Source organism: Rhipicephalus sanguineus, chromosome 11, assembly GCF_013339695.2.
Source record: "Rhipicephalus sanguineus isolate Rsan-2018 chromosome 11, BIME_Rsan_1.4, whole genome shotgun sequence".
NCBI classification, from domain to species: domain Eukaryota; kingdom Metazoa; phylum Arthropoda; class Arachnida; order Ixodida; family Ixodidae; genus Rhipicephalus; species Rhipicephalus sanguineus.
This window is the reverse complement of record NC_051186.1, coordinates 132,689,802-132,702,337: the sequence shown is the minus strand read 5'-3', so window position 1 is coordinate 132,702,337 and position 12,536 is coordinate 132,689,802. Positions and strand designations below refer to the sequence as shown.

Here is a 12,536-nt window from a genome sequence, read left to right as displayed (position 1 = left end):
ATTCTTTATTTTTCTTGTCTTTTTCGCACCTAGTTCAACATGAATACTGAAAGGAGGCCCAAATCATCCAAAGCTTAAGTCCTAAAATTGCCTGAGAAATAACAGTTAGGACACGCTGGTATTGTATCACAGTATATTTAATGGCATTGTGAACCAGACCACGAGTTGAAGCAGCACTTCTCAGAAGTAACATATGACAATATACTACACCAGTGAGGCGAACTTCCAAGAGCATCACCAAAGCGCCACGTTCTCAAAGTTCACAGTGACAAACATCGGCGTTGCCGAGTCTAGAAATTACACCTGATTATTTCCTTCTCCTGGGTTTATTGCCGAGGTGCACCTTGTTTATATGCCTCTTCAGGGTGTCCATCCTCGCGAACACACAGGCGCACACGCCGCAGACAAAGTTTTTCTCGCCCGTGTGCGTGCGCACGTGACGCTGCAAGAAGGTGGACGAGATGGTCGCGTAAGGGCACAGGCTGCACTTGTACTTCTTCTCTCCGGTGTGCGTCAAGCCGTGCCGTTTCAGGCTGTGCGTGTCCGGAAACGTACGCAGGCACACTAGGCACAACAACCCCTCCTCCTTGCCACTGTGAGTGCGGACGTGGTTCCTCGTGTTTTTGGCATAAATCGAGGTGAAGGAACACAGGTCACAGGAGTACAACTTCGCCGTCTTCTGCTTCTGGGACGCCGTCACCCCGGGAGGACGTGGTGCCAACCGAGGCGCGAGCGGCCTGCCGATGTTGGTTGACGCTGCTTCGGTCGCCTGCACTTCGGTGAATCCCGTCGCCATTTGCAAAGTGATGTCGTGGCTGTTGGCAATGAACAGGATTCCTGCGACGGCGAGTGCAAAATGCTCATTAAGAAACAGCTGCGCAGAAGAAATTGCAAAGTATTTGTTTGTCAACCCCAAGTGCCATGTGCTTGGGAAACCGATGCCTTTGTTAAAGGGACACGGAAGAGAAAAACAGCGCTTCGTGTATTAGTAAATTACTCTTTCACAATACCAAGATCACTATGCGTGTCACGAGAAGACGCTTAGTACGTGAGAAAACGTGCAAAAAAAAATGCTGGCGGCAACGCCATCTTGAAGGTTCCGCTCCAATCGTCATGGCGTCATAGGATTTGAAGGCGTCTACTAAGGCCCACATGGTTCCTAATCGGCAAAACAAAAATGAGCATCATTGTCAACTGAGGGGGCCAGAGACATAACACATCAAGTTCCAGAAAATTTCGTTGGGGTAGTGTCACCAAAATACGAAAAAAAAATACATTGAAATCCGTCACATAAATTGCGGAGATTTCAGCACGAAATTTAACAAGGAAACATTTACATTCATTTTCTCTTCCATTACTGAGCCTATGGTGCTGAAGTTAACGACAGTAGTTTTCAAACTATAATTCATCAGTATAAACTGATTAGTTGATTCACTTAATTAAGTGTCCCTCTAAAGACAGCACCAAGTATCGCAAATTCAAATGTTCCAGTGTTGCACAAGTACAGTCATGTTCAGTGCAACAGCACCACAACAGAACTATTTTTAGCAATGCACATATACAAGTGCGGTAGCAAATGCACACTGCGGTATTTCTTTCTATTTATAAAAAAACCTATCGTGTTAAACATGCACGATTCTGGATAGAAATAGTAACACGTGAAAGGAAATGCACACATACGAATGCATTATGAATTGAGTACACGTAGAAATGCACGTTACTGTACATGCTAAACAAGACCCGCAAATCCAAGCTGCAAGATCTGGACAATACATACATACAAAAGTATTGCAAAAGAGTTTAACGGTTGTCTGAAACGCTTCAGCGCATTATGGTGCCAGTGGCAAAAATTTGTCCTGAAATGATGAACATTTGTGATGTGACCTCTCAAAAGACAGACAATAGTCACAATACATTATTTGTTGTCTAAACAAGGAGACATGCTTGTACAATTCGAAGGGCAAATTTCTTTCAATTTAGGCAGACTGTTGTACAAGATGGTACAGGGTGGTACACTTAATGGCAAAACAGTGTAGTTAAACTGGTTATTATACAAATACATGAAGCTTGGCGAATTGCAAAGTGGACTATGGACTTCATTAAAAATATTGCATTTTGCACCTCCAGTTTGTAATGCCACCTAGGGGCTAGCACTAAGGCGACCTCTCTGCAAGACCAACAACGCCGAACCAGTGCTGCGAAATGCCAATCTTTTTTTAGCATTGTTAGCAGAGCTCTCCAAGAGTGATCAAGTCACCCTGTCAACATCGCCAATCGTGGGTCTTAGAAACCACTTGCATGTCGATCCCATGGGTGACACTAACAAGCTTCTCTTTCTGTGATCTCACTGTTCTGTGGTTGCACTACAAAGAGTTCTTACTGTAAACACACCCATTGAATAAAGAGATGCAATTCTGCAACAACGGACATTGGTGATGCAGAGATAAATGCCTGTAATGCATGTAAACGATCACCATTGCTATGAGTTAAAGACCACGCTATCACCTTGAATAAACTGAGCTGTGTATTTCTAAAGCGTCAGCTATTAAAGCATTGGAAAACTTCTTTAAAGATTTAGATTGCTAATAGAGCTCAAAGTTCTCCACATTCAAACACGACAAAGCTACGGCAAGAAAACCTCGTAAAACCTCGTAAACCATACACAAATAACTTGGAAAGATGGAATTTTAAAACAGCACAGCTAGCACACTAGAAAACAAAATACATCAGAGATGAAACAGCACGGATTTCTTGCAGCTGCTGCCAGAAGCGTTGCCTGTTTCGTCGCAGAGCTTGCAACCGTGCCCTGAAATTGACAAGAGACAAGAATTATGCTAAGCAAGAATGTCGATGACTGCGCACTCACAAAATGCAGACCCCTGGAGCTGATGCCTGGACACCAATTGCCCTAGTTCTCGGTGATGCCAGTCCCGAAAGCCTGTCTAATTTTTTTTAATTATTTTTAATAATTTTTTAAAGATGTTTAAGCTGTTTTAAACTGTCGGTAACTTGTGCTCCGTCATAAAAACTCCTCAGATGGGTATGCACCACAGGAATTGGGCAAGCCCAACGACCAAGTACACATGCGTTAAACGAAAACTCTGCTTGGCGAAGTAGAGCACGCGAAACACGTGAGAGATAGAGAGAGATAGAAACAAAGAGAGAAATAAAGGGAATAAAGACATAAAAGGATAGAAACACAGAGAAAGACAAGAGAGGCAAAGGGATAGAAAGAAACAGACAGAAGAAACAGAGAGCAAGAGAGAAAGAGAAGGAGAACAAGGAGAAAGAAAGATAGATGAAGCAAGAAATATAGAACGAAACAGATACAAAAAAGAGATACAAGAAACAGAGAGAAAGAAAGAAAAATAGAGAAAGAAAGGAAGGCCAGCTTCACTCTTCCCTCACCGCTAGCGTGAAGCTGCCATGATTTTTCATTGTTATGTCATACCAGAAAACAGTATAAAATTCTTGAAATGTGCCACCATAATCGCTAATGTTTGCCTAATTTGTATGCAGCATAAGCAAGCAAGCTCCAATTCAGTACGTGCAGCGTGTTTTGCCTTGCATGGAGGCACAACTTGCCACAGTGCATAATGTACTGGAATGCCTTAGATCACTGCTAAAACATCGAAGGACGCCAAGCCATCAAGTGCCTGCAAGTAAGTGTTTATTCTTGCAAGACACGGGAACGGAAGAAAACAAGCAATCACAGTTCAGCACTAACCGAAATAAGTGAGCACTTTGGTGGTGCGACACGTCAACGGCCTTCCGGATAAAATACGTTCACGAAGAGTACTGGCGAGAGTACATGCTTCAGCACTTGCAGTTCCACCGAAGAAGAGTACGTAGAACAAATTTCCTATAGCATGAGCAAAACATAGGATGAGACAAGACACACGGGTGCGTCTCTCCTTTTGTCCAGTCTTCCGATCGAGCTACAGAAAACATGCAGAAGATGCATTACCAGCAAGACCACATTGCATCATTCGCAGAACAGGCTCGCAGGAGCTTTCCCTGTACCACTGGGAAAACAACCAAAATGAAGAGATCCAAACTTTTCGTACTGAAACTTCAAAACTGACAGGGTCCCTTACATAATTGCCAAAGGCGACTCCAAGGCGAAAGCCATCTTATTCTACGTTTTCTTCTAAATTGATGTATTCATCCTTCCACCACCCCACCCTCAAAAAACTTTCTGCCCCTAACATTTTGCATTGCCTCCGTGATCGACCCACCTTTGCCAAATCGACAATGCCATGTGTAACATTATCATGTGAAGTCACATGACGATGATGTCATTGTGACATCATGGTGACAAATTTGGTGTCTGTGACGTCATGATGACGTGATACGGTGATGTCATCACATGATGATTATTTTTCGTATCACTCGTGTTAACACAGATGGTACATTTTCGCGTTTCATGAGGCATCTAAGGTTTTTGCCTTAATGAGGTACAGTTGTGAACTCAGGGGGTGGTTAATAACATGGTGAAATAGACAATGTTTGAAGAATCAGTGGACACTTACAGGCCTGTATCGTATCACAGCAACATCTGCAAAATTCCCGGTATTTATTTCTTTACCAGCATTTCAAGCCAGACCACGTGACTTGGAACATCACTTGTTACAACAAACATGGCAGTACTAACAGCATTGGTCCAGTGAGACGTCGCTACCTTCGAAGACCAGCACTGAAGCACCCTGCTCTTTAAGTTCAAAGCGAGAAGCGTCAGAGATGCCGAGTCTACGAATTACACCGAATTATTTTCTCCTTGGTTTACCAAGGTGCACCCTGTTTACGTGCCTCCTCAAGGAGTCCATCGGTGTGCACACATATGTGCACAAGCTGCAGGCAAAATTCCTCTCGCCCGTATGCGTGAGCTTGTGACGCGCCAAGTTGTTGGACGAGACCGCCGCGTACGGACACAGGTTGCACGTGTACTTCCTCTCTCCGGCGTGCGTCGAGCTGTGTTGTCTCAGGCTGTCCACGTCCGAAAACGCATGCTGGCACACTAGGCACAACAGCTCCTCTTTCCCGCTGTGAGTGCGGACGTGTTTCTTGAGGTCGTCGGCGTAAATCGAGGAGAAGGAACACAGGTCGCAGGAGAACAACTCCATAGTCTCCTGCTTCTGAGACTCCCTCAGGCTGGGAGGAAATGATGCCAACTGAGGCACGAGCGGTCTGACGGTGTTGGTTGGTGCTGCCTCGGTCGCCTGCGCTTTGGTGAATCCCATAGCCACTTGCGAAGCGATGCCGTGGCTGTTGGTAAGGACCAAGATTCCTGCGACAGCGAATGCAAATGTTCATTAAGAAATAGCGCAGAAGTAATTGCAAAGTGTGAGTTTCTCAACCTCATGTGATGTGTGCTTATCAGTGTAATTAACATAGCCTTACGAGAACTTGTTGCCGGGCTAGTTATTTGATTCATAATGTTCAACTGTCGAGTGTAGCATTTGTCCTGTGCTGTGCGTGCTCTTCTATGTCCCTCTTCTATAACCATAACTCTCCATAACCTAGCATAACCAATGCAGTCCATCTCCTTGACAAACTTAAGAAACTCCTTCTAAGAAACATTTAGACGTGCACATTCATAGCATGTCAAGGTATAAAACCAAGAAGTAGTGAGCAAACAGAAAATGCGCACAGGCACTATAGTCGGACACAACTTTAGAAGTCCGTGGCATATTCTCCTCAAAGGCAGATGCACATGCACAAGCTTGCACCAATGGGCGCATACTTCACACTGACTTCATAAGCCGGACGGCTGATTAGGATATTGCAGCGTGCATGAGCGAGACGATTTCTTTAGTCGCGGAGGTGATGGGCTACAGCGCTTCGGTCATCTGGGCGGGGCCTCTGTGGACTTCGTAAGTTGCATTCGACTATAGTAGCACAAATGCGAAATGTATCATCACTTATGTCCCCTCATGAACTGGGAACAATCTACTTTATGTCAGCAACGTGACAGTCACCCTACATTTGCTTAGAAGTTTCTCAACCGCATTTGCCTATGCTGCCTCAATAATTTCATGGAGCAGCTTTATAAACACATTTTGCCCAATATAAAGCCATAACGGAATGCTGGTATGCAGCTGCGGATAGCATTCGAACGGCTGGAAGTTTTCTTTTTCTGGCTTTTTGCTTTTGTTTGGGCTTTTACTTATCCATAAGGAGGGCGTTTCTTTTGTTTTATTGGCTAGCCTATTTTTTTAGTTCCACACTTGGCTTCTCTTAAGTTCCCCCGTATGTTTTCATTGACAGTTGATTTCGCATCTGCATTCCCCGTTCACATAGTTTTGTCTACTGAGCTGTTTGAACGGTGTAAAATAAAAAAGGTGTCATTTACGGGGTGACAGGTATGCTAAGGCCCAAAAGGACGAGACATGAACTCACAAATTTTGACAACTAGATTTATTTTGAGTGCCTCCCTTCTATGCACAGTTAGTTTGGCTTCCATCCCTCCCCATAGTCCCCAAAATCTTGGAAATATTGGAAACCTATGCCTTTGTTAAAGACTGCACCAAGTGTCACAAGTGTTCCAGAGTCGATCAAGTAAAATTGTGTTCAGTAATATGGTAATACTCGCCGTTCTTGCCAACAAAACAAAAAAACAAGAAATGATTGACCAGCATCTTATAACCAACCTATCGACAAGGGTTCTCACAGCCGTAGAAACTTCAGTACTCTAAAGGCCAAAGATTCAGTGTTAACATGGACAACCCCCCCCCCCATTCCGAAGATGGTCGCCGCACTTGAGAACGGCATCTGAAACCTAGAACGCAGTGTTAGAGATCAAGTGCGACTCAAAGCAATTGGCATTATCAGCTCGACAAAGAACTGCACGAAAGAAAGAAACCTGTCTCCAGGTGAAATGAGCGCACTAAGAAACCTACAAAAAGACTGTAAGGTCCGGCGTGTCGAGAGCGGGGGGGATAGTTGTGTCTTTCCCCCAGAAGCGGCTTCCAAGAAGCCAGCCTCGGAGTCGAGGGTCGAAGCGCAGCGACGCCCGATTCGGATGTAGGAAGCGCGGGGACAAAAGAACACTCCCCAGCTGCCCATAACCGTTCGAACAAAAAGACGCGCCCTATTGACCATCGGTTTAACGACCAACGCAGCGGCCCGCAGCCCCGCGGGGGGTCCGGGAAGCGGTGCGAAGGAAGCTAAGACTGTGACATCAATAAATCTCGCATAAACGCCTGTCGACAGAGACGAGATGTCGCCGAGTACGGTGCACGTAGCATCAGTAAATCTCGCAAAGTGTCTGTTAAAAGCCTGTCAACGGATACGAGATGGTTCCGAGGAGGGATGGCATGGCTCCGCTGCGTGTATCCGAAACATATCCCCTAGGATGGCTGGGGCCCATACTGCGCCGCTATTGGCTGGAGATGGTCACGTGACCTACGTGCTCTTCCGGTATTTTTTTTTTGTTTTTGTTTGTTTTCAATCAACATGGCGGCGCCCACGTTCGCGTTTTGTTTTGCGCTGAAGAGCTGAAGCCGTGCCCGCCGTAGAGATGACGCTGAAATGTTTGAGCCTTTTGCTGACAAGCGCCCATATACGCCGATCGTTTTACGATGGATGAAGTGGTAATCAACATTAATCTGGGAGCGTGTACACGGCGTCGCCCCCTTTGGCGTGCTTTATAACGCGATCGTGTGCTATTTCTCGTGGGGTTGTCCCTCATGTGCTACTGGACCTACTGGATACCTACGCATGTGGGTATTGATGACAGTGAAGACGCCGATCACCTAGCTTCAAGTTGTAGCACCCTGACCAACGTGTAGCAAGCGGATTGTTCCCTCCCCGTATTCGCGGTCGTGGATTGCCTCGTCGTGACAGAGCCCTCTTATATAAGTTGGCTCTGTATGAGTGCGTGGGATGTTATTCCGTCAAGAACGTCTAGACAGTCCGTCATGTGGGTCATGTGAGACACTAAGCACAATTTTTAGTGTCCCGCATTCGTTATGCAGCGAGCACGTGCTAATTTGTGTTTACGTCTGTGTTGTTTGTTTTTTTCTCCTCTTTCTTTCCCCCCTATCTTCATTTCCTCTGTTCCCCCTGCCCGTTCAAGGAGCAGGCAGGCATTGTGCTCCTTTAGGTGGCAGTTGTCAGCCTGTACCCTCTCTGTTTCCTCTGTGCCTTCGTGTTCTCTATGTATTAAAACCTAATAATAATAACAACGACAATTTACACGACGCAAGAAACCCTATAACTTAATTTTGCTGGCGTATGAGTGCATTCTTATTCAGCTACGGTGAAAAAAAAAAGAGAAAGAAAAGACAGGAGGCACTTTGTGGATATTTGTTCATTCTTCGCAACACAGCTCGATGCCGTTAAAATTAAAATTTTGCGCACGCAAATGTAAAAAAAAAACATGCTTCAGGAATTGCGTTTTCTAAATGATAAACTTCCAAGCTTCTGGTAAGTGTAGTACCTCATTTTGAAAAAGGCAGGGAGCAAAGCATACTCTTTTATGTGAACTAATGTAATTTTAATGGGTGCTCTGCTGCATTGAATTACTACTTCAACATGTAATGGGACATGTCATGTACATGTCAGCATGCAATGCATCCATCACAGTGAATTGGACATGCAGAACCAAGTAGTAATGCCAATTGATTGCCCATCAGGGCCCAAATATCGAAACCAAAACAGGACATACATTGAAATGAAGGACGGTTAACAAACTTAACGACATGATCAGAAAAAAAAGAGCACGAACAGAAGAAACCAGAAGTCGATTCAAGAAATGATGTACTTGGAGAATATATACCTATATTTTGCAAACTCTCAACATGGTACAGTAGGAACATGTTTACTGTAAGAAATATGCAAAGACAAAATATACAGCACCCCTAGAACTACCCCCCACCCCCTGCCCTCCAGTAATTACTCCAGTAAATGGATGCACATACCACATAAATATGAAGTACAGAAATAACGACATATGTCGTGAAATTGGAGCACAGACTCTTCTTTATTAATGTGATGTTCAAGGTTCACTAATGACATTAAAATAGCAAGCAAAATCCCATCCTTAAAGTGTTTGTTTTCCCTTTCCGCTTGTCTAACAGAACAGTGCACTGTTTATTCTTATGTATACATCATTACCTGCCCAACAGCACATATATTTCTTAACGAGAAACCAAATGCCAGCTGGAACCTCTTCAACTTGTAAACCATGCTGCTGTTTTTCTGTATATTATCATTTTACACTGACTGCGACTTTCCATTCAATTGTATATTGTGTCTAGTTTTTTATCAGGCTTGCTTATCACATCAGTAAGTAGATTGCTAGTACAATACATTGTTTGCTAAGGCTCAATACTTCGTTAGCGATTTGCTGTTTTATTAGCAAAAGTATAATATATAGCAGGTTCTTGATGCAAGCAAAAGTATCTGTGAAAGTGCTTCAATGAACTATTACCGACTCTTCATTCTAAAAAGACAGGGCGTGCAAACACAGACACAAGAAAGAAGTCAGGACACCACAAATGCCGTTTGTGCTTTGTGGTGTCCTGACTCCTTTCTTGTGTCCGTGTTTGCACGCCCTGTCTTTTTAGAATGAAAACGTACCAACTAGCTCAGCTCTCTGTTATTCTAAAATACCGACTCTTGTTACAAAATAGGTGTGTGTTTTCAAAGTAGGTTACAAGTTATATGGACGCTATAGTACTTTTTCTGGGAAAAAGCGTGACAAATTTTGAATGAAATGGACAAGGATGGTTAACAGGTCAAGTAAGCTCTTAATTGAATAAATTATAAGACATTTGGCATTATTTGGCACTAGTGTATTTATTAGACATATATGTGAACGGGGGTTTGAAACAGGGCCGTAACTAAGGAGAAGTTGAGGGGGTTCTGACACCCCCAAAATTTTTTCGTGCTTTAACTTTCCGTGTGACACTAAAATAGTTCCATGCCTTCACAGCGACCACCAGTTGCCGCAGCTAGCCGTTCTACACACGAACACCCTTCGAAAAAAATTCCTGCGTACGCTCCTTGTTTGAAATATGCATTACTCATGTCACGCTTCCTAAAAGGCCCTTGTGTTTTTTATTATGGATAACAAGGCGCTTTATAATTGTTATGACATGACAGGCGTGAAATACAGATTAAGAATGCTTCCAGATTTGATGCTTTTATGTTACTTATAATGAATTGGATGACATTCATTCAGGAAGAGACAAATCGGCATGAGCACTAAAATAAGAGAGAGCTGAGCTAGTTCACATTCATGTTAAAAGACAGGGCGTGCAAACACGGGCACCAGAGAGATATCAAGACACCACAAACGCCGACTAACAACTGAAAGGACACATAGCGGCGGAAAAGAAAGTAAACATAAAAACTTGCCTGCGCAGGCCCAGGCAAGAGGTGATACCTATCGATAACTGTTCAGGATTTTTATTTCTGCTTTATGCAAGTTAATGATGCATGCATCTATCTTGACATTGTCGAGAGTGTAAATGCTGGACAAAATTCGATGAATAGCAGTTTTCTACAGGCACAGGAATGAAGCAACACGTCTGATAGTTCAGGCATGGCGTGTAAATAATAATGGTAGTGCACGCGTGAGCCAGCCGTCAGTTAACGCGCATAAAGAAATTAAATGCCTGAACGGTTATCTCTCACGTGTACCACCACGTGTGCGGACTGATAGGTATCACATCTTGCCTGGGCATGCGCAGATAAGTTTCGTGTCTAGGTACTTTCTTTTCGGCCACTGTGTGCCTTTTCAGTTGTTAGGCGGTGATTGCAATGTCTTCTCTCGTGTGTCTATGTTTGCGCGTCACGTCTTTCAACTAGAGCACTACCTTGTGGTAGAGGTTCTAATCTGCACATCTTCAGTTCGATTCAAGCACTTTGTTATATCTGCATTAGTTCATTGCCAAAATACCACTCCAGTGGCAAGCACTCGACATTTTAGTCGTTGTTTACTGGCTCACTGTGCTTGCTCTGCTCAATGGATGAATATGAGTTGTATTGCATTAGAGAGCTTACGTTCTCCGCTTTCTAATGATAGCTAGTATTGTCGCCTAGTCTAGAGCGTTAGTTCATGGAAATGAAAACAGTGTGAGCAAAAAACGGCGTTTTTGCTGTACAAGCCTCCGTTGTACTGCCAGTGCAGCAAAACTGTTCAACATAACGAAATGAAATTTGCTGAGCCTTTTAACGAAGCTTTATGCAAGGTTTCTATGAAGAGATATTGCCAGTAAACCAATTAGAAATTGATGCACGCTCCATTAAAAATGGGCAAAATATTGAAAGTCTATGAGTAAATGACTTTTTTTCTGTTCTGTGCAGAACAACAATATTGAATGGGTTTCCAGGCGACAATGTACTTTATGTCTACGCGAAGTTGTCTTGTGTTCTGATGAACAGTTCTTGAATTATTACTCATTCAATTCAGCAATTTATGCCTCTACTTGGTCAGGCATTACCGACGAAGGGACAAAACTATCCAAGCTGAAACTCCGAAATCTTCAATATTCAAACAGGAAGCCTTTCTCTAGGTTTCTATGAAGAGAAAATTGTCGTAAGTTAATTAGAAAATGTGTAGGACAGCAGTGAATTCAGCTCATTTTACTGCTTGCCAGGTTCGTGCAAATTTGCTTTTTTTTTCTTTTGTAGGCTAATTCACAACAAGTATTGCACATTAGAAGGACCATGTAGTGTCTTGTAATCACCAGTGATCACTAACTTTACGAGGCGGTGCTTGAAACAAAAGGTTTTCGAGAAATAATAAATCTCGCAAACATTTTTTTGGTGGTGGCGCCATCTGTGAAAAAAACATCAAGTTGTTTCGCGTCAGTTCGGGCGTTCGTCAAAAGTGGCGCCTCTAAACATTATTAAGCCGCCAAAACACGGATGGGTTATTTTTCCAGACTTCAGAGGCTAAATCTAGTCGCCACGTCTTCAATGCACAATGTAACCCCATGAGGCTGCTGAAAAAGAAAGAAAGAAAGATAGGGAAAGAGAAAGAAAGAAGGGAAGAAAGCGTGTTGCACTGTACATCATGAATGCATAGCCAGCAGGTTAGGCTATTGTGCTGAGGACTCCAGGAATTGCTTGGTTGCTCGCCTTTGTACTCAGGTGACTGTAGAAGCGTTTTTGAAGTACACAAAGAACTTGACCTTGCCTCCTCATATTTTTGAGGCTCGCATGAGAGTACTTAGAAACCTGCTTTCCCCTCGCCGGTAGGTGACGATTGTTTGTCAGTGTATGTGCGTTTGACTATCTCACGTGACGCCGGTTGAACGATAGGATAACAATAGACTTTTTTTCTGGAGACTAGCCTGCGCATGGGAAGTGGTGGTGACTTGACGCGCGCCATGTTTTTGGGGGGTCACAGGGCCAAACAGCTTCTATAAACGTTGCACGGGGCGGCGACAGGTGTGAACTGAGAGGCAGGTGCGAACTGAGAGGCACCTGGCGTCGTTTGCAAATTATCCCGAAAAATACCAGACCCACGAGATTTTTTTACCGGTGTGTGGCGGATAACTTCGGAGGCCACAGACCCCCAGTTT

The 12,536-nt window shown here is 43.8% G+C and overlaps 1 protein-coding gene across 1 annotated transcript; it reads right to left on the bottom strand.

The window, feature by feature from the left end:
• Window positions 1–307: 307 nt before the first annotated feature.
• Window positions 308–5,240, bottom strand: LOC119375426 (zinc finger protein 513). Its single transcript, XM_037645604.1, has 2 exons — window positions 4,787–5,240; window positions 308–837 (listed from the first exon to the last, which is right to left on the bottom strand). Exons 1-2 carry the CDS (start codon window positions 5,238–5,240, stop codon window positions 308–310), a joined length of 984 nt encoding a protein of 327 aa, XP_037501532.1.
• Window positions 5,241–12,536: the final 7,296 nt, after the last annotated feature.

Coding starts and splice junctions, on each gene's coding strand:
- LOC119375426 (XM_037645604.1), bottom strand. CDS start 5,240: ATGGGATTCACCAAAGCGCAGGCGACCGAGGCAGCACCAACCAACACC. Junction 838..4,786: donor CGTAAACAGGGTGCACCTTG/GTAAACCAAGGA, acceptor TCGCCGTCGCAG/GAATCCTGTTCATTGCCAAC.